The 23,113-nt window shown below is 40.4% G+C and overlaps 1 protein-coding gene across 2 annotated transcripts; it reads left to right on the top strand.

Annotated features, from left to right (window-relative positions):
- Window positions 1-821: 821 nt before the first annotated feature.
- Window positions 822-22,588, top strand: LOC139538954 (guanylate-binding protein 1-like). Of its 2 annotated transcripts, none has more exons than XM_071341547.1 (12): window positions 822-905; window positions 3,474-3,546; window positions 4,240-4,274; window positions 5,016-5,210; window positions 11,959-12,086; window positions 12,245-12,354; window positions 12,953-13,149; window positions 16,897-17,139; window positions 17,242-17,522; window positions 17,852-18,064; window positions 18,223-18,325; window positions 21,806-22,588. In XM_071341547.1, exons 4-12 carry the CDS (start codon window positions 5,033-5,035, stop codon window positions 22,243-22,245), a joined length of 1,893 nt encoding a protein of 630 aa, XP_071197648.1. In that variant the 5' UTR covers window positions 822-905; window positions 3,474-3,546; window positions 4,240-4,274; window positions 5,016-5,032; the 3' UTR covers window positions 22,246-22,588. The 2 variants fall into 2 exon arrangements, with proteins under 2 accessions (XP_071197648.1, XP_071197649.1); XM_071341548.1 differs by having other exon boundaries at window positions 4,188-4,274.
- The last annotated feature ends 525 nt before the right edge of the window (window positions 22,589-23,113 follow it).

Raw genomic sequence — 23,113 nt, 5'->3', positions numbered from 1 at the left:
GAGTTGACAACTGTGTGGTGTGCAGAAAGGCCAGGGCCAGAAAGTGCCAACAGATCATGAGTGACCTTCCATCCGAGCGGATAACATCAGCCAGACCATTTGAGTACACAACAGTGGACTTATTTGGACCGTATGAAGTCAAGGACGAGGTGAAAGGGAAAACCAAGCTCAAGGTGTGGGGTATTGTCTTCTGTTGCATGGTATCCAGAGCTATACACACAGATGTTGTCAGTGACCAGTCGACTGAAGGCTTCCTACTGGGTTACCAAAGATTCACGGCACTGAGAGGGCACCCAACACATAGGAATGTGGCTGTTGGAGATGTTGTCTGGCTGGCTGACCAAAATGCCTGTAGGGGTCACAACAAACTAGCCAGAGTCATCAGTGTCAACATTGACAAGAAGGGCATCGTCAGAGATGTGCATGTCAGAACTTTTCCCAGCTACCCAGTCCCAACTGTGAAGCCTGCTCAACAGAAGTCAAAGACACTCTCAACTAAAATACCTGCTACAGTTCTTCATAGGGATGTCAGACGCATCATTGTTTTACTTCCTGTTGAAGGAGGAATAGCCTGATAGCTGAAATCGAACCTGCCCCAACACCGAGATTCGTGTGACCTCCTTGGGTTCAAGAACCAGGAGGTCAAGTGGGAGGTGTTGCGTCAAAAAACAGAACACTCAAAACATGAGCACAATGGCAGCTGTTCCTTTAAAGAACTCCAGGCCTCAAGAGGGCAGATAACCCAAAAACACGGGTGGAACTAAAAAATTGAGCCAGGATTTCTGGAGGGACTACTTTTACATGCGCACCTGGCAGATAAGCATGGGTATAAAATGTTTGGTCTTAGCTTTGCTTGGGTCCTCAACATACAAACAGCTCATTGTTCAACCCTAAAGACGCAACTGGTATGTAATGTTTGGAATTATTTATTATGTTGCATCCAGTGCTTAGCACAATTGACATGTTTAACTCTGGTAGGAGTGGTGACTTCTTTTTTTGTGGATATTTTCTGACTGCAGAAGTAATTGCTTGAAGTGCTAGATTAAATTGTTTAAATGTTTACTTTATTCAAAGCCATGCTTTGTTGCTGTGTCATGCATTGTTTATTGTGTAAAATAATGCATGTTAATTATCTGTGTAAGGTTATCAACCTATTCCTATTCCTTATTCCTCTGTCATTCAACTACTCTATTCAACAAATCAACTGTTTCAACATTTCCAACAAATGGCATCAAAACCATAATAAAACACTGGAAAGGAATTGAGTTGTCCCTTTGCATCCATCACGTGTTGAGCAACCTGTTTTCAAGTTTGTGCAGAGCTGAAATAATTATAACACCTAGACAACTTGGGTGCTTGACTGCAGTTGTAAGGCCAGAACGCTCAAATCAACCCTACTCCCCGGTCCGAACGTCCAGTGTGCTTTCCGAGAGCAAAACAGTCTGAATTTACAAACTGACAATGCTCTGAATTTATCAGCACAGGCACTCCAGATTGAATTTAACTAGGCAAGTCAGTTAGGAACAAATTCTTATTTACAAGGACAGCCTACTCCTTCCTCCCCGTCGAGGGATTAAACCCCTGTCTCCTGCATGCCCTTATTTTGTAGTACAGACATGGCCTGCTCTCCTTTGTATTTCTTCATCAGCATCTTTATGCTCTCATTAATTAAAGAATGGTAAAAACACACTTTCAAAATGCAGATGTTGATTTAGTAATGGATCCATAACGAATTACTATGGGAATAAATATCACTGATTTACAGAAATAGTGTAACAGTTGTCTAATGATGGCAAACAATTTAGAATCCTCCAGTCCTCTTATGCTGTAGCCTACTCCCGGCCGTCACGTTGTACAGCACCATATTTCCCATTGCATCCTAATAGAAACACCATAATTTTAACAATATGAATTAAACCAAATTTCTTCAAATCAATCCCAAATGCTAGTTATTACAAAAAAGGTTTTAAATTCTCTGGTAATGCCAATATGGAAGACTATCAAATGCTTCTCAAAGATGCCCTCTGGTGGTCAAACTAGCACTAACTTGCATTAACAGAAAAAAAGGCTGACAATTAGATAATGTGTCACAGAAGGCTGCCGCAGCCCGCAAGGTGTGCTGCAGTATGACAACTTTTAAAGGAGTATCTACATAGAGCATCAGCCTCTAAGGTGCAGGGTTGAGTAACCGGGTGGTAGCCGGCTAGTGATGGCTATTTAATAGTATCTTGGCATTGAGATTGAAGCTGTTTTTCAGTCTCTCTGTCCCAGCTTTGATGCACCTGTACTGACCTTGCCTTCTGGATGATAGTGGGTTGAACTGGCCGTGGCTAGGGTGGTTGATGTCCTTGATGATCTTTTTGGCCTTCCTGTGACATCGGGTGCTGTAGGTGTCCTGGAGGGCAGGCAGTGTGTCCCCGGTGGGGGATGTGTTGGGCAGATCGCACCACCCTCTGGAGAGCCCTGCGATTGCTAGCGGTGCAGTTGCAGTACCAGCCGGTGATACAGCCCGACAGGATGCTCTGAATTGTGCATCTGTAAAAGTTTGTGAGGGTCTTAGGGGACAAATTTCCTCACCCTCCTGACTGACCATGGATGTCTACCATGGATTCCCCAATGTGCCTCTTTAAAAACAATGACAGAGACATGTTATTTATCTCCTAAAGCAGTCCTGAGCGTGCGGCCAGACATTTTGAGGTGCTGGCTGTGATGCTACTGTGACTCAGGAAGGACATGCAACATTACCTGCCTGGGTATGATAGGCAAACATAACACACCCCAAGACAACTCTTGTTTGGCTTCAGTCATGGCCGCTAGTAGAGCATTGGTGAAAAACGTGGACAAATAAAGAAAAACTGTCGTCCTTTAAATATTTGAATATCTTGTTAATGCTTGGTTTGTCGTGCCCTGACCTTAGAGCCTTTTAATGTCTCTATTTGGTTTGGTCAGGGTGTGATTTGGGGTGGGCATTCTATGTTTTGTTTTCTATGATTTTATGTTTTGGCTGGGTATGGTTCTCAATCAGGGACAGCTGTCTATTGTTGTCTCTGATTGGGAACCGTACTTAGGTAGCCCTTTTCCTTCTTTCTGTGTGTGAAGTTTGTTTGTGGCACATAGCCCTTAAGCTTCACGGTTGTTTTGTATTGTTTGTTGTTTTTGTCGGCGTCATCCTAAATAAAAGGTATATGTACGCTTACCACACTGCACCTTGGTCCAGTTCTTTCAACAGCCGTGACAGTACTAAAATTTGTAATATTATTTAATTAATTAATGAGGATTAACTCGTATCAATCATTCACAAAAGCATTTGGGGATTGGCTTGTAGGCTATTTCGTGTGAGTAAAATTAGGCCCTAAAATGTAGGCTTCAACACTAATGCCAGATAAAAATAATGAAAGAGAAAACAGATATAAATTACACAAAAATGATTTATTTATGGATTTTAATGGATTCTTTTCTCTTTATTCTACCAGACCGCCACCCATCCTTCCTCCAACCGGACAATATTTATTGAACGTTTGAGCCCCATGGACATAACCACTGAAGGTATTTTTCCCCTACTGTCGACTCTAATCTTACTAGCACTACAGACTATTCACCTCTCCTCTCTTGAAACTAACAATGGATTAAAACTGAGCAAATAAGAAATTAATCTCAGCATTTTTTTGTTGAGTCCTCCATCTCCTTTCTGCCTTGAATTGTCCTTTAGGACTTTTTTTCTTGATAAACCTTTTGTCAGAATGAATAGTACCTTAGGACCAATGGAACAAGGAAGAAAGGTTGCTGAGGGTGCTGCAGCATCACCTGAAAAATCAGAAGAAAAAAAAAATATATTAATAAATAACAAATATATTTTGGGGGGAAAAAATTAATTCTCACAAAAATAATAAAAAAATATATTCATAATTAACTCATATTTTGAGAAATAAACGTTTTTTCCTCTGACAAATAGTGCACTGTGTCTTTGCTGGCTCTGTATTAGTGGACCGATATAGCCGTCTGTAACATGGGCAAAACAGTGTCTGCATCCCCCTTCCACGAAACATTATCACCACAAAATTCCCCCCATGAATACAAGGCACTTGGAATCTGGGGTAGTTTCCCACAGCAGTTCCTGTTATGATGGATTCTTGTAGTACTTAGGTCATGAAAGAGTTCATCAGACAGGAGGTCACTTTCACTTTCAGTGTCTGCAGTCTTCAAATAGCCTGCTGCTTACTGCTTTTGCCATCATTGCAGAGCATCCTTGACTCTCAGCGAAACTACGAGTATATGTGAGTATCAAGCCTGACTTTAACCTGACTTCTGATTTCCAAACCCACAGGTATTCATGGAAAAAATAATCTTCAAACTCTTCGCTGGTTGACCTAATCCTGACAAATTGACTCCATAAGAACTTGGACAGTGGTGTTTTTTAAAATGATTTCAGCGACCACTTTCCTATTGCTTGTACTGAAGATACCAAACTGAAACTCTGATCGTTGTATAATTATGAAGAGACATTTATAAAATTTCTCACCCCAGAAGTTCCTTCATGATCAATATTTTTCAGAGTTTATCTATACCTCACCCTGATTTGGCTGTAGAATTGTTCTCATGTCTTATTATCACTCTGGCAGACAAACACCAATAGCAATAACAAACCTGTGTCAAATGATCTACTAATGATGATCTTCAGTCTGGACCTTGATATTTTGGACCAGGCATGTTAGTGCTGGACTACAATACAAGCCTGTAGAACAAGTCACTACTGGACTGGAGCAGGAGATCCCTGCATTAGAATTTTGTCTTAAGATGCTGTCAAACTATTTACTATTTATTATTGTTACAGATCATTATTGGAATTTAAATGGTTTAAGTCGCTCTGGATAAGAGCGTCTGCTAAATGACTTAAATGTAAATGTAAATGATGACAAAATGTGTTGTATTTTGCGATTGACATGACAAGGAATAGCATCATAGAGGTAAAATAAGTATTAATGATGATGAACTTGTATCAACCATTTACTTTGAAGCGATCTTGTGAAACCACATGACCATGGACTGCCCAATGTGCCTCATTAACAACGCCGACGGAGAGCTTTGCGTAGAACCAGAGGCCATCGACTACCTGATGGGACTGAAACAGAAAGTTGTAGTTGTGGCGGTGGTCGGGCTGTATCGCACCGGAAAGTCCTACCTCATGAACAAGCTGGCTCAGAAGAGAAGTGGTGAGAGACAATTATATCTTTCTATACAAACAGGTTTGGACATCATCTGTGCCTCAGTCTTTTTTGATAACACTGTACATTAAGTTTCCCCTACTACTTTGTAACTACACAATAATAACTGTAGTAACAACATAGCAGGACAGGGATTCTTGAAACTGGTACAGTCTTTGCATGGCAGAAGAAAACAAAATATAGTAAACAAAAAAAAGAAATGATTTTGTTGCAATAAAATAGATTGAGATATATACAGTTGAAGTCGGAAGTTTACATACACCATTGCCAAGTATATTTAAACAAAGTTTTTCACAATTTCTGACATTTAATCCGTGTAAAAATTTAATCCAGTTAGGATCACCACTTTATTTTAAGAAAGTGAAATGTCAGAAGAATCGTAGCGAGAATGATTCATTTCAGCTTTTATTTCTTTCATCACATTCCCAGTGGGTCAGAAGTTTACATTCACTCAATTAGAATTTGGTAGCATTGCCTTTAAATTGTTTAACTTGGGTCAAAAATGTTGGCTAGCCTTCCACAAGCTTAACACAATAAGTTGGGTGAATTTTGGCCCATTCTGCCTGACAGAGCTGGTGTAACTGAGTCAGGTTTGTAGGCCTCCTTGCTCGCACACGCTTTTCAGTTCTGCCCACAAATTTTCTATAGGCTTGAGGACAGGCCTTTGTGATGGCAACTCCAATACCTTGACTTTGTTGTCCTTAAGCTATTTTGCCACAACTTTGGAAGTATGCTTGGGGTCATTGTCCATTTGGAAGACCCATTTGCGACCAAGCTTTAACTTCCTGACTGATGTCTTGAGATGTTGCTTCAATATATCCACATTAATTCCCTCCTCATGATGCCATCTATTTTGTAAAGTGCACCAGTCCCTCCTGCAGCAAAGCACCCCGACAACATGATGCTGCCACCCCCGTGCTTCACGGTTGGGATGGTGTTCTTCTGCTAGCAAGCATCCCCCTTTTCCTCCAAACATAACGATGGTCATTATGCCCAAACAGTTCTATTTTTGTTTCATCAGATCAGAGGACATTTCTCCAAAAAGTAAGAGCTTTGTCCCCATGTGCAGTTGCTAACCGTAGTCTGGCTTTTTATGGTGGTTTTGGAAAGTTGGCTTCTTCCTTGCTGCGCTGCCTTTCAGGTTATGTCGATATAGGACTCGTTTTACTGTGGATGTAGATACTTTTGTACCTGTTTCCTCCAGCATCTTCACAAGGTCCTTTGCTGTTGTTCTGGGATTGATTTGCACTTTTCGCACCAAAGTACGTTCATCTCTAGGAGACAGAATGCCTTCTCCTTCCTGAGTGGTATGATGGCTGCGTGGTCCCATGGTGTTTATACTTGCGTACTATTGTTTGTACCGATGAACGTGGTACCTTCAGGTGTTTGGAAATTGCTCCCAAGAATGAACCAAACTTGTGGAAGTCTACAAAAAAATGTTGAGGTCTAAGCTGATTTCTTTTGATTTTCCCATGATGTCAAGCAAAGAGGCACTGAGTTTGAAGGTAGACCTTGAAAAACATCCACAGGTACACCTCCAATTGACTCAAATTATGTCAATTAGCCTATCAGAAGCTTCTAAAGGCATGACATAATTTTCTGGAATTTTCCAAGCTGTTTAAAGGCACAGTCAACTTAGTGTATATAAACTTCTGAACCACTGGAATTGTGATGCAGTGAATTATAAGTGAAATAATCTGTCTGTAAACAATTGTTGGAAAAATGACTTGTGTCATGCACAAAGTAGATATCCTAACCGAATTGCCAAAACTATAGTTTGTTAACAAGAAATTTGTGGAGTGGTTGAAAAATTTGTTTAAATGACTCCAACATAAGTGTATGTAAACTTCTGACTTCAACTGTATATATATTCATTTTTTTTACTTTATTCATTTCCATGTTTTCTCTATGAACAAAAATGCCCATGTCCTCAGGAAAGGATAACAATTTCAAACTCTCCCAAAATGTGGTCGTAAAAATGAAAAAAAAATGATCTTATGTGGTTCCTTACAATAGCCCTCTGCGACGTCAAGGAGTATTTCTCCCAAAACTGTGATTCCTTAAAAATGTGTGCAAAATTTTGGTCAACTAATTAATCAGGAATGAGCAGGGTCAGCTTTACCATAAGGACCCCTTCATGACCTCATTACATGTAGTGAAACAAGACCACTCACAGTCTGGAAAGTTCTCTACTTTTGATAGATTTAAACAAAAGTATTGAAATCACCATGGTCACAACCATAACCTGTCATCTCCATCTCCCTTATGAAACTAAATAAATACTGCACTCTGAACCACAACACGTATTTGATTCATGATAGTGTTGTTAGACAAAGCAAGGAACGAGAACTTTAAAACATGATGTGTTTTTTTTGGAATTTGCAGCTGTTGGTAAGTTACGAAATATGCTAGCTTCTGAAATTACTTTCTCAACCTTGAAATCCTTTAACCTGTCTAGCCCCGGGGTTCCGCTAGCGGAACTCCTCCCACATTCCACTGAAAAGGCAGAGCGCGAAATTCAAAAAATATTTGAGAAATATTTAACTTTCACACATTAACAAGTCCAATACGGCAAATGAAAGATAAACATCTTGTGAATCCAGTCAACATGTCCGATTTTTAAAATGTTTTACAGCGAAAACACCACGTATATTTATGTTAGCTCACCACCAAATACTAAAAAGCACAGACATTTCTTTCACAGCACAGGTAGCTTGCAGAAAACCAACCAAACTAACCAAGAAACAACTTCATCAGATGACAGTCTTATAACATGTTATACAATAAATCTATGTTTTGTTCGAAAAAATGTGCATATTTGAGGTATAAATCAGTTTTACATTGCAACTACCATCACAGCTACCATCACAAATAGCACCGAAGCAGCCAGAGTAATTATAGAGACCAACGTGAAATACCTAAAATACATGGTGTACAGCAAATGAAAGACAAACATCTTGTGAATCCAGCTAATATTTCAGATTTTTTAAGTGTTTTACAGCGAAAACACAATATAGCATTATATTAGCTTACTACAATAGCCTACCACACAACAGCATTGATTCAAGACAACAGTAGCGATAGCGACAAAACCAGCAAAAGATATTAATTATTTCACTAACCTTCATAAACTTCATCAGATAACAGTCCTATAACATCATATTACGCAATACATATATGGTTTGTTCGAAAATGTGCATATTTAGAGCTGAAATCCGTGGTTATACATTGTGAAAACGTAGCAAATATTTTCCAGAATATCCGGATATATTTCTGACACTCACCTATTCTGACCAAATAACTAATCGTAAACGTTACTAAAAAATACTTGTTGTACAGCAAATGATAGATACACTAGTTCTTAATGCAATCGCCGTGTTAGAATTCTAAAAATAACTTTAGTACGACATGCAGCTTACGTTATAGCGAGAGAGCGCCCAAAATCTGGGCGTAAACTAATAGTAAACATTTTCGACAGAAATATGAAATAACATCATAAATGGGTCCTACTTTGGTTGAGCTTCCATCAGAATCTTGCACAAGGGGTCCTTTGTCCAGAACAATCGTTGTTTGGTTTTAGAATGTCCTCTTCTCCAGTCAATTAGCACGGAAAGCTAGCAAAGTGGCGCGAAGCTCTCCTTCGTGAACAAACGCAGACAACGCAACACGCCTAACGTCCCGAAAAAATGTCAATAATCTAATAAAACTATATTGAAAAAACATACTTTACAATGATATTGTCACAATTATCAAATAAAATCAAAGCCGGAGATATTAGCCGTCTATAACGACAGCTTTTCAGAAGGCAATACCCGGTCCCTTCTTGCGCCTTCCAGAAAACAGGAAATTGGTGTCACGTCATGCCAAGAGCTCTTATTCGACCTCAGATCAAGTTATACACTCCATTTCTTCTCTCACTGCCTGTTGACATCTAGTGGAAGGCGTATGAAGTGCATGTATACTAATACATATCAAGCACATTTATAGGCAGGCACTATAACAGAGCATCGATTTCAGATTTTCCACTTCCTGTCAGGAAGATTGCTGCAAAATGAGTTCTGTTTTACTCACAGATATAATTCAAACCGTTTTAGAAACTAGAGTGTTTTCTATCCAATAGTAATAATAATATGCATATTGTACGAGCAAGAATTGAGTATGAGGCCGTTTGAAATGGGCACCTTTTATCCAGGCTACTCAATACTGCCCCTGCAGCCCAAAGAAGTTAATGCAACCGCTGTGTCAGATTTAAGAAAAGCTTTACCGAAAAAGCACACCATGCAATAATCTGAGTACAGAGCTCACAAGCAATACACATATCCGCCATGTTTTGGAGTCAACATAAGTCAGAAATAGCATTATAAATATTCTATTACCTTTGATCTTCATCAGAATGCACTCCCAGGAATCCCAGTTCCACAATAAATGTTTGATTTGTTCGATAAAGTTCATAATTTATGTCCAAATACCTCCTTTTGTTTGCGCGTTTAGTACACAACCCAAACTCACGATGCGTGAGCAGACGGAAAGTCAAAAAGTTCCGTTACGGTCCGTAGAAACATGTCAAACGATGTATAGAATCAATCTATAGGATGTTTTTATCATAAATCTTCAATAATGTTTCAACCGGACAATTCCTTTGTCTTCAGAAATGCAATGGAACAGAGTTAACTCTCACGTGAACGTGCGTGGTCAGCTCATGGCACTCTGCCAGACCTCTGACTCATTCAGCTCCCATTCCCCCCTCCTTTATAGTAGAAGCATCAAACAAGGTTCTAAAGACTGTTGACATCTAGTGGAAGCCTTAGGAAGTGCAAAATGACCCCATAGACACTGTATATTCAATGGGCCATGAGTTGAAAATCTACAAACCTCAGATTTCCCAGTGTGCCCCCTCTTGGCAGTGGATAAATGTTCTTGGTGTTAAAATACATTTCCTGCAATTCTACACATTTTGCCATGGGGTGGTGAGAAAGGTTTGCCATTTTAAAGCACATTTCCTGCAATTACACACATTTGTCTTTTTTTTTTACCTTTATTTAACTAGGCAAGTCAGTTAAATACATTCTTATTTTCAATGACGGCCTGGCAACAGTGGGTTAACTGCCTTGTTCAGGGGCAGAACGACAGATTTGTAAATTGTCAGCTCGGGGTTTCAAACTTGCAACCTTTCGGTTACTAGCCCAATGCTCTAACCACAAGGCTACCCTGCCACCCCAAATGGGGCAGATAACATATTACAAAATCAACAGAAACCCCCTGGAGGTCAGGGTCCCTGAGCACATGCCCTGCTTGTCCGGTCGGTCATTTGGTGATGATTAAGCCTAGGGTTAGATAATTGTCTGGACTACCTTACCTAGCAATCTACAGTAAAAGCTGACGTGGACTAATTGAGTAAATGACGTGCAGTAACGAGGGAAACTGCTGATTCGCCAACACATTTTGAAGTTTCACTTTGTGTATTCTAATTTTCTGACTCTCAATAGTAAGTTGAGACCCCGACTGAGCTACAAAAATATATATACAGTAGATATACAGTGAGCAAACAACGTATTGGTAAACATTTTGTGTTTTGGCTCTGTACTCCAGCACTTTGGATTTGACATGATACAATGAATATGAGGTTAAGCTGTAGACTGTCAGCTTTATTTTGAGGGTATTTTCATCCATACCAAGTGAACCGTTTAGAAATTACAGCACTTTTTGTACATAGTCCCCCCTTTTTAGGGACCAAAAGTATTAGGACAGATTCATGTGTATTAAAGTAGGTTTAGTATTTGGTCCTATATTCCTGGAACACAATGATTATATCAACCTTGTGACTACAACCTTGTTGGATCCATTTGCAGTTGGTTTTGGTTGTTTCAGATTATTTTGTGCCAAATGGAAATGAATGGTAAATAATGCTTTGTGTCATTTTGGACTCACTTTTATTGAAAATAATATGTTTCTAAACATGTCTACGTTAATGTGGATGTTACCATGATTACAGATAGTCCTGAATGAATCGTGAATAATGATGAATGAGAAAGTTACAGACGCACAAAAATCCTAACCCCCTAAAGATGCTAACCACTGTTATTGTAATGGTGAGAGGTTAGCATGTCTTGGAGGTATGATATAAAATGCTAACCTCCCCTGTTATTGTAATGGTGATAGGTTAGCATGTCTTGGGGGTATGATATAAAATGCTAACCTCCCCTGTTATTGTAATGGTGATAGGTTAGCATGTCTTCGGGGTATGAACTTTCTCTCTCATCGTTATTCACGATTCATTCAGGACTATGCGTAATCATGGTCGCAACCACATTAATGTAGAAGTGTTTACAAACATATACTATTCTTATTTACAACAAAAGTGACTCAAATATGACAATACATGATTTACCATTTATTTCTAAGTGAACTTTGTCCCAATGCTTTTTGTCCCCTAAAATGGGGCAACTATCTCCCCCTCCCCCCCTAGCTCTGGTCTGCAGTAGTTCTGGTCTGCACTAACTAACTCGGGTCTAGGGCTTTGCTAGTAGCTAGCTAGTTCTGGTCTGCAGTAGTTCTGGTCCGCACTAACTAACTCGGGTCTAGGGCTTTGCTAGTAGTTAGCTAGTTCTGGTCCGTACTAACTCTGGTCTAGGGCTTTGCTAGTAGCTAGCTAGTTCTGGTCTGCAGTAGCTCTGATCCAGCTCTGTAACAGTGTTATAGGCTGGTTTAATATTTATACTGTAAATGTCTGATTTAGGTTTTGCCCTTGGAGCCACCATCCAGTCTAAGACTAAAGGCATCTGGATGTGGTGTGTCCCTCATCCTGAAAAAACAGACCACACCCTGGTCCTGCTGGATACAGAGGGACTGGGGGACGTGGAGAAGGTGGGAGGTCAAAGTTCAATCTCTTTAGAATCCACATTAAAGATTCATATTCCTTCATTTACCAACAAAGCACAGTGAACACATATCTGCACCCTCATCTTTTAAATGAGATGATTACTTAGTCAGAGATCCAATACATGTTGTGATACTTGTTTCAGGGGGATTCTAAGAATGATGCCTGGATCTTCTCCCTGGCCATTCTGTTAAGCAGTACTCTGGTCTACAACAGTCGAGGGACCATCGACAATGATGCTGTGGAGAAGCTTCAGTATCCTTTTGGGTCAAAATGTTTCTCCAATTTGTGGCATCTTGTGGACATAATCTGTTGTGGTATTTGATATGATAGTTTGTTTGTTTGTAAGACTTTTTACAGTCATTTCAGACATATTAGTGAAAGCCTAGCTAATTGTGATGGACATTTTCATGAATTTGTATGTATATTTTTAACATGATTTAATTGTAGGCTAGACCTAATCATTGATATGGTAGAGAATTTAAATGTTCATAATTCGCCAACTAAATATGTTCCATTTAATTAAATATGCAAGATGCATATGTCGTGTTTATCAGTTCTACGTAGTAATTTATTTCTCTGGAAACTAAAGGGTTTGAAAAATCTCAGGATGCCGGTTCCCGGGATTGATTCTTAGCTTTAGTGAACATGAAGAGCTGGTGTTGACTAAAAGCAATGTCTGTGACTTTCAAACAAATGACGTTGCTGTGTCAGTTGAAATCTAAACTGAAAATGACTTATTGTGTTTGTTTGTTTGTAACTTCCCTGAAATTCAAGTCCCTGTACACAAACTGTGCATGACATTGACATGAGCTTTGGGAACTCCTGTATGAATCCTCAACCGGTCCTATAGATATGTGAACGAGCTGACAGAGATGATCAAGGTGAAGTCTTCCACTGACGATGAGGAGGAAGGAGAGGGCACCCCGTTTATGCAGTTCTTTCCTGATTTTGTGTGGACCGTCAGAGATTTCACTCTAAAGCTCGAGATCGACGGCAGAGAAATCACTCCAGACGAGTATCTGGAGAATTCCCTGCAACTCAAGACAGGTGATTTTCATTAATATAAACCAGGTAGTTTGAAACCTAGATGCTGATTGGCTTAAACAGCATTCCAGCTGTGTGTATATCAGACAATATACCACGGTATGATGCAAAGCATAGCGTTATGACTATAACTACTGTTCCCTGAAGGAGTACTCTCGCGACTTTGGTTGAAGGATCTACAATCACGCCTGACAAGGCCAATGAAATCCTGGGACTGGGAGAGATTCTTCCACCAATCTTGACAACTGTGTGTCTGAACGTGGAGATGGGACACTTTTCATCTAACTCATATGTGGAAGATACAACAGTTTTTACACCCGTGAACACTGTGGAACTTAGTTGAAAAACCTGTGTTCATGTGCCAAGGTTTGCCTAAAGCCTGGCCCACTCTGGGTACACAAGCTCCGGCGATCAGTGACAAGCCTCACACGGTTTAGGCGGTAAGATGCGTTCCGGCAACCGGCTGGCACCCAGCACTGGAAGGCATGCATTAAAAATAGACCTAGGGAAAAAGCCTTATTGAGGTTACCCTACCGACCTGTCATAGGTACTGGCGACAAAATACATTGTAACATAGCTGGGAATGGGACAGACAGCTGTTGTAACAGACTGGAGCGATTCGTAATTTAATATAATTCCCAGGAATGAAAAGTTGAGCTGGAGACAGTCAGCTCATTTGGGGGCTCATATGAACCACAGAGACTTTGTGTGGGATAATAGGGTGGTCGTGTCCAACCCTGCTCCTTCCCTCAACTCCGCTACCAACAACTAATCACCTATAGAGACCATAACCTGTATCACGAGACACCAGAGGCCAGTGAGCTAAAGGCAGGGATCAGCAATGAATCTCAGTAATGAGCCACCTATGAGGGAGGGGTGCCCCATTGTGGACAAATACCTAACTTCTCACTCTCACCCTGGAGAGATTGATATAGCCCCTGAACCCCGTTGACACCGTGGAATGTGGGTTAACAAAGGGGGGAACATTAAACATAGTTAAGCTTCCAACATACGTAGTGCTTCCATGAGACTGTATAACCTGCGGGAAGCTAAAGGGGCTCTGGCAAGGTAGGCTAGCTAGCATCTTTGACTGATGCAGTCTATTTAGAATAACCAAGCGACTTTAAGCTACGTATTCTTAACACGAGAGCTACCCCAGCAACTCCACCGTGGGCAGGTATGAATATCTAGTTATATGCAGTGCTTGTTTAGCTAGCCCAGTCTCGAAAGTCCAGGTAGGAAACGGTTTACTGGGGTGGGACCGGACCGTTCATCAACATGTCTGGGAAGAGAGGCAAACAGTGCTTGACCGAGGCACGCACAGGCAGCGAGGGTACCCACCGAATCTGGCCGCCCTGTCTCTTCAAGTAGCCTCACCCTAACTGGCGACAGAGCGCACAAGAGCCGGGTGGCGGCGCGGGTAGGGACTCGCTTTGAGTCCCACAATCACACCGGCGTGATTTATTAACTTCAACCTCTTTTAAACATTGTGTGTTTGAGCTACATACTCCTTTTTTGCATGTGATTCGTCTATTCCTTCATCTGCAGATACCAACCATTAACCGGTGTGATTAATGGGGGCTGAGATAGAGAGGAGTTTGTGTGACAAGGGCGGATCCCGAAGATGGTTCTCTTCACAAAACAACGTCTGTAAAGTCCGAACAGTTTGAGCTACAGACTATTATGACCCCAATATGAAAAGCTGAGACACAAACACACACATGTAAGCTAGACAAGAGTCGTTAGAAGGTGAGGGTTTCTTCTACATAGAAGATCATAGGAAATCCCAGGTCACAGTGTCTATAATACTGTAAGGGGTTCTTCTACATAGAAGATCATAGGAAATCCCAGGCCATAGTGTCTATAATACTGTCAGGGGTTCTTCTACATAGAAGATCATAGTAAATCCCAGGCCATGGTGTCTATAATACTGTAAGGTGTTCTTCTACATAGAAGATCATAGGAAATCCCAGGTCACAGTGTCTATAATACTGTAAGGGGTTCTTCTACATAGAAGATCATAGGAAATCCCAGGACATAGTGTCTATAATACTGTAAGGTGTTCTTCTACATAGAAGATCATAGGAAATCCCAGGTCGCAGTGTCTATAATACTGTAAGGGGTTCTTCTACATAGAAGATCATAGGAAATCCCAGGTCATAGTGTCTATAATACTGTCAGGGGTTCTTCTACATAGAAGATCGTAGGAAATCCCAGGTCATAGTGTCTATAATACTGTAATAAGATCACATAGTTGCATTCACAAACTCCAAACTCTACACAGTTGTCACTGAGTAGTTGGATATTCATTTCCCAATGAGCAAACAATTTCTGGACTTACAGCATTTTTATAAAAAAATTTTTTTTCAGGTTTCTGCAATAAAACTCACAAATGCTACTATTTATGTCAAATTGTTGTTCTACATGTAGTCCTGGTTGTCCTGAAAAGAGCGTGGTAAAACGCTTCAATGTGATGATAAATAAAAGAGCAAGCAGATGAATGAAACAGAGGCGGTCAGTGACCTTTAAGATGAGGGAGGAAGATTCTTTTTTTTCGTGAGCCTGGCCTGATTTCTATTACAGCATATTGGATGACGGTCATTCATATTCCATTCACCCAGTTTAATATAACATTGATACGTTTAGGCTACTACATGATACGACTAACATAAGGTTGCTACAACCTAGCCTATGAATGAAAGTTTACAACGTAGGTAGAAACAGTTTGAGAGACAAGTTGGAGTAATCAAGGTGACAGACAGCAGCACATTCAATTCCGCCTTGCACACTCTTGCCTTCATCTAGCTAAACTAGGGTGCAATCATTAGTCCAACAGTTGCAAACAAGAGTTTCTATTGTTTATCCCCGTTTTGTTCCATTTAAGAAATGTTTTTCAACAGAATCGGTGGAATTAATACACCCTGATCACACGCAAACACAGTTCACTTTCATAGCAGCCACATACAAACAGTATGATTATTTTGCTCATTATATATATATAATTCCTTCTCGCATCTACACGCTCTCCTCCTCTCACCCTTTCCCTTTGCTTGTAGACTTCAGTGCACAACACATCAGCTGTCTGTGACCAGGCAAAAAAAGTAAAACCTTCATATCATAACCGCTAACCGCTATACATAGTCGACATCGTTATCACCATATTAGCTAACGTCATAGTCAACATAGCTAATAGAAGTAAGGTGTTACTAAACCCGCAACATTCATGCAGTAACGTTAAAGTTAAGAGATAGCAAGCAGTGTAGCAGTTAAACCGGTGGGCCCCGGTGGCAATAAATTAATAAAACCAAAATCTTACCTTGGAAGAGTTCCAGTGTTGGATAGACAATCAGCTAGGTAACATAGCATCCCTCGATGCTTTAGCCGGTTGTTTGAGTAGGCTAAACTAGCTAGCTGCATTCACTAGCTAACTGAAAGTGGAAGAAATACAACAAAATATAGCACTCTATCGCTTCTCTTTCATTTTAAAGAAATGTATTTGTTTAAATCTGTTAAACTATTGTCTTTCTCTTTGAGTCAATTACTCACCACACTTCACGCACTGCAGCGCTAGCTAGCTGTAGCTTATGCTTTCAGTACTAGATTATTTCTCTGATCCTTTGATTGGGTTGACAACATGTCAGTTCATGTTGCAAGAGCTCTGATAGGTTGGAGGAGAAAGGAGATATTATTGGGACGCACCCAAGATCTGCTTGTACTATAAAATCTAGTAATGCCAATGTTATCTTTCAGGTTATGGTAAAAAGATCAGTGACTACAACGTCCCGCGAGAGTGCATCCGGAACTTCTTCCCCTCACGCAAGTGTTTTGTGTTCCCCTTCCCTACAATTCCTGACAACATTTACCGACTGGACTCCATGGACGAGGCTGAGCTTTCTGAAAGATTCAGAGAGGTCGCAGATACTTTCTGCCGCTTCATTTTCCAGGAGAGCCGTACGAAGACTGTTATAGGGGGACACACATTGACCGGAGAGAGTGAGTCAGATATCTACCTACAGGACAGTATGTGAAAATGAGAGAGGTTTTCCTAAATATTTAGTGGCACATGTTTTTCCTCTCACCTCTATCTGATTGCAGTGCTAGGCCACTTGGTCAACACCTATGTGGAGACCATAGCCAAAGGCAATGTGCCCTGTCTGGAGAATGCTGTGTTGGCCATGGCTAAAATTGAGAACCAGGCTGCTGTGGATGAGGGCCTGGCGGTGTACCAGAAGGGAATGGAGGATGTGAAGGCCTTATTCCCGGTGGACATCGATCAGCTGTCAGAGAAGCAGCTTCGCTCAGAGACCCAGGCCACAGAGGCGTTCATGAAGCGATCCTTCAAAGACGAAAATGGGGAATTCTTGAAAGCTCTTGCGGTATGGATCATCATTCTAGATCTGTGCCTGGTACATGATTGATTAGCTTATGCAACAAAATTATAATCATCAACAGTAACACCAGTGACACCAGGTGGAATATGGCCAACCAGTGCAATTACTCAATCAATTAACTTCTTGAGACAAAAGAACACTACTGTGAAAACCAATGCTCAGATTAGATTTTTAATCTTGGATTCAAAATTACACGATATTGAATAAAAGCCTAATATAGATATGGAGCCAATATGTAGCCCTTTATCACTGTAGGAACATGGCATACCGGGACTCACATGCCTGATTCTGAAAATTCTCAATAAATCTTTCAGGTGGCCATTAGCAACCACTCCGCCGACCTTTTCAAACAAAACAAGGATGCCTCTGAGAAGAAGTGCAATACCCTTCTAGAGAATCTGTCTGCTCCGATGGATCAGGGGATGAAGGAGGGGAGGTACGCCACACCAGGAGGCTATGAGCTTTACTGCAATCACCATGACAACATAGTGGCACAGTACCGGGCCGAGGCCAACAAAGGAGTCAGGGTAAGAGCTAGAACCCAAACAACATCAACAACGTAGTGTATTAGAGAATCAAAAACATCCATCATTAGTCAGTAATGACCAATTTTCAACTACTTTCAGTCTCCTGGTTACGGTTTGAATGAAAATCAATGCAACAACCTATAAGCCCTGTTCTGCAGGCTGAGGAGGTTCTGGAGCAGTTCCTGAAGGGAAAGAGTGCAGAGTCCAACTCCATCCTGCAAGCTGACAAACAACTGACGGAAAATGAGAAGGAAATCCAAGGTAAGCCACACCTCAATCTTTTTTATTTCCAATTATAAATGTTAGGCTAATGTTCGGAAGATGCAAACAAGACCAGTGGCCCCGCCCTAATGCCAGGCCCCACCCAAAAATACAACTTTAAGCATTACGGATTAAAAAGTATTATTGGTGGCCGACTAGAACATATAAATTATAACAGATTTCACAAATAATAATTTTGTTAGTATCTGCTATTTTGAAAATGATTTTATTTCCAGTGCCTTCAGAAAGTATTCCCACCCTTTGACTTTTTCAAACACAGATTCAACCACAAAGACCAGGGAGGTTTTCCAATGCCTTGCAAAGAAGGTCACCTATTGGTAGATGGGTAAAATGAATAAAAGCAGACGCTGAATATCCCTTTGGCCATGGTAAAGTTCTTAATTATACTTAGGATGGAATTCACCCAGTCTTTACAAAGATACAGGCATCCTTCTTAACTCAGTTGCCGTAGAGGAAGGAAACCACTCAGGGATTTCACCATTAGGCCAATGGTGACATTAAAACAGTTACAGAGTTTAATGGCTGTGATAGAAGAAAACAAAGGATGGATCAAAAACATTGTAGTTACTTCTCAATATTAACCTAATTGACAGAGTGAAAAGATGGAAGCCTGTACAGAACAAAAATATTCGTAAACATCCATCCTGTTTGCAACAAGGCACTAAAGTAATACTGCAAATAATGTGGCAAAGAAATGTACTTTTTGTCATGAATGCAAAGTGTTATGTTTGGGGTAAATCTAATAGAACACATTGCTGAGTACCACTCTCCATATTTTCAAGCGTAGTGGTGACTGCATCATATTATGGGTATGCTTCTAATTGTTAAGAACTGGGGACATTTTTGTATTTTTTTTTTATTTTTAAGTTTAAACATGTTGTCATTGTAGGTTATTGTTTATAGGTAGGTGAGAGAAAAAAATATTTATTCAACAAAACGACATGTGGAATAAGTCAAGGGGTATGAATACTTTCTGGATGCACTGTCTACCAGTCTGGTGCCCGACTAACTTGCGCCATAAGGATATCCAAATTGAACCCAAATTTACCTCAGGCATTACGATCGGGTTGCGTGCAGCTGCACTCTGAATTGATGATTACCTGAGTGCTGCCAGCAGTGGGCATGTGGGCAGGATTGAAACAAACCCAACCTTCATTTACATTGTGATGCCGTCACGACCACAAAAATCTGTTTTGGGACTGACTTCATGACCAAAACTATCCTTTATACACTTTTTAGTACATTTTAATAGTAGAATAAATGTTGGACTCATATCGATGCCACATAGGCTGTTTTCTAGATGAGAAGTCTGTTTTTTACAGGCAGTTGCTCTTTAAAGTACAAGGGGAATAGACCAGGCCCTAGCTATGAACCAGCCCACCACTGCAAAGCACTGAATAATCTGTAACGTTCATCTTGTGGTGAATGAACGGACCAAGGCGCAGCGGGTGATGAATACATACTGATTTATTTATAACAAGACGAAAACACTAATGAACACTAGAACAAACTACAAAACAATAAACGAAGTCAACAGACCTGAACAAACGAACTTACATATAGACAAAGAACGCACGAACAGGAACAGACTACCTAAAACGAACGAACAAACGAAACAGTCCCGTGTGGTATACACAGACACAGGAACAATCACCCACAAACAAACAGTGAGAACAGCCTACCTTAATATGGTTCTCAATCAGAGGAAATGTCAAACACCTGCCTCTAATTGAGAACCATACCAGGCAACACATTAACCCAACATAGAAAACACATAACATAGACTACCCACCCCAACTCACGCCCTGACCAACTAAACACATACAAAACAACAGAAAACAGGTCAGGAACGTGACATAATCTCCCCTCTTCAAACTTCATACAAGCAAGATGAGCTGTTGAGGGTAATTTAGAGTGGTGATAAAGTTGATTTACAAAATATCTCAATGTGTTTGCCTGCAACGATCATCTCGCCCATTTGTTCTTTGATTAATTTTTAAAAGTACAAAAAAGTCTATATAAAACAATTTATTTGATCAAATATTGAATTCGGCCCTAGAAACACATTTAACACATTCTTAAATGGAAAAAAAAGACAGTCAAAAATTAAATCATAAGGAATAAGGTTTTGAAATGTCTGTCCTAAATCTAGGAGATATAAGAAAGCTCAGGGGGGAAAATATATATATATTTTGAGAAATATTTAACCCTTTTTTTTGTTGACACAAAGCTACCTCGTTTTTAAAACTGGTACCTTCAGATGAGTCCTGTGTGACACTTGTGGTAATAGAGCAAAACGGGGAACAAGATGTGATGTCGTGGTAATTTCCTGTATTACTACATGATGAGAGAGCAAACCACACACAAGTCAGAGTTATATTATAAAGTCCATCTTTAATTATATATGAGCTTCACCATAGCCCTTTTTGACTCTCAGATCAATTCAGTGTCTATAAAGGAATTCTCTGAGAGTCCCTACAAAACAATTCTTAGTTTCCTTTATAGAAAAGATACACCTCTCTCAACTTACATGACGAATAACAGATCTTAGGAACATTACAAAGAACCTTTTACTTGAAAGAGGAGTATCCCATGACTCGATAGCATTAGCTATAAATTATCGTTCAGTTTGGTCTCCTAAGACGAGATTGTAATATCATTCTTGGTACCACTTAGTACGAAAACATTACCTCATCCAATGGCATATATCAATTGTCAATTCTAGATACGCCCATCTCAAATACACCCCCTCCTGGATAAGCTCAGAAAAGACAGTGAGCCTCTTAGGTCATATACTAGGTCAAGATAAGGGCAACCTCAGAGGGGACATACAATAGTTACAGACACATTCCCATAAGAAGACAATGTTCCATTCTGTTCTCCTACCCTTCTGATATTCTGCATAGCATCACATGGTTTAACAGATACATTGACATATGAAGACAAGCCTGACCTCTCCCCTCTCTGGGCCCCAAGTAACTAAGCCCTAGCTGAGAAGGGAAAATGGAACTGCCAACAGTATAGTCCAAAAGAAGATATTCTAATGACAAGCATGAAGATATCTAAAACATCTTATTTATGTGTTACCTAACTAATTCTGATTCAGCCACGACAGTGGTCATATTAGTTTGTAGATTAAACCGTTCGGATGCTACAGATGTTTTCATGAGAAGACCGATTTTCAGGATGTCTCCTGGTCTGACAAACAGCGCAGTAGATCTGCCTCTTTCCACCGCAGATGCGGAATGGCGACAGATGGATGTGGTGGATTGAGCCGCAGCCCAATGCAAAAATACATATCTCTAGCTTTATCTGCCACATTTTAATGGGTATTTTTTTTATTATGTTACTTAGATTCACGCACCGTTGCGCCAATAGACTCTAGAGGGTTTTAATGTGTATGAGAAAATGGGTTGTCCAGTTTTCCTACTTATTTCTCTCTCTCCTTGGCTCTTCCAGCTGAGAAGAAGAAAACAGCTGAGCTGGAGCAGGAGAAGGCAACATTCAAGGAGAAACAGGCAGAGATGGAGCACAAAATTGAAAACAATCGCAATAGGCAGGAGAAGTACTTGAAGGAGATGAAAGAGAAGATGGAGGAGGAGAGGAAGCAACAGCAGCAGGAGTTCAACAGGACCCTGGACCGCAGGATGCAGGAGCAGAAAGATCTCCTGGAGAAGGGCCATAAGGGGAAGGCTGACCTAATGACAAAAGCTATTGAGAAATTAAACAAGGAGAAACAATTGGAAATGGAGGCCATTATCAAGAAACAAAATGCTCTGCTGGATGACTACAAGCAGCAGGCTGTGGAACAGAACAAGAAACAAAAGGATCTGCTGGATGAATATTATATGTTGAAACACTCAAAAGCTGAACAACAAGACTCTTGTACACTCTTGTGATCCACTCCAATTTGAATGCCTGACTATTAAAAGCCAACTGATATTGAATCTTGAAGCGTTGAAGTATTTGTCCTCTACAGCCATCATTGTTTTTATCTCTCCCTGCTGGTTATCTATGAAAGTTTGAACGCCTTGAATATCTATCTGGCGTTAATGGCCACATGAGCCTGGTTCCTCTCTAGGTTTCTTCCTAGGTTTCTGCCTTCTAGGGAGTTTTTCCTAGCCACTGGGCTTCTGCCTCTGCATTGCTTGCTCTTTGGGGGTTTAGACTGGGTATCTGTAAAGCACTTTGTGACAACTGTTAATGTAAAAGGTCTTTATGAAATAAATGGTATTGATTGACTTCTTGTGAACCTTATCTTAATACTTATATCTGGGATGCTGGCCTTCTAGGCAGAGATGCAAAGAAAAAAACATATCTCAGGCTGACTAATAACAACAAAAGATGAAGATGGACAAAAGAACACAGACACTGGACAGAGGACCTCTACCAAGAAGGCCAGCATCCCGGAGTCACCTCTTCACTGTTGACGTTGAGACTTGTGTTTTGCGGGTACTATTTAATGAAGCTGCCAGTTGAGGACTTGTGAGGTGTCTGTTTATCAAACTAGAAACTCTAATGTACTTGTCCTCCAGTTGTGCACCGGGGCCTCCCACTCTTTCTCTCACTGCTCTTTCTATTCTGGTTAGAGCCAGTTTGCTCTGTTCTGTGGAGTAGAACACAGATTTGTTCAAAATCTTCAGTTTCTTGGCAATTTCTCGCATGGAATAGCCTTCATTTCTCAGAACAAGAATAGACTGATGAGTTTCAGAAGAAAGTCTTTGTTTTCTTCACACAATTTATTGTGTGAAGCTTGTGGAAGGCCAC

The sequence above is a fragment of the Salvelinus alpinus genome, chromosome 14 (genome assembly GCF_045679555.1).
Source record: "Salvelinus alpinus chromosome 14, SLU_Salpinus.1, whole genome shotgun sequence".
Taxonomy (NCBI): domain Eukaryota; kingdom Metazoa; phylum Chordata; class Actinopteri; order Salmoniformes; family Salmonidae; genus Salvelinus; species Salvelinus alpinus.
Note: the sequence above shows the minus strand (reverse complement) of the source record. Positions and strands in the feature narration are given on the sequence as shown.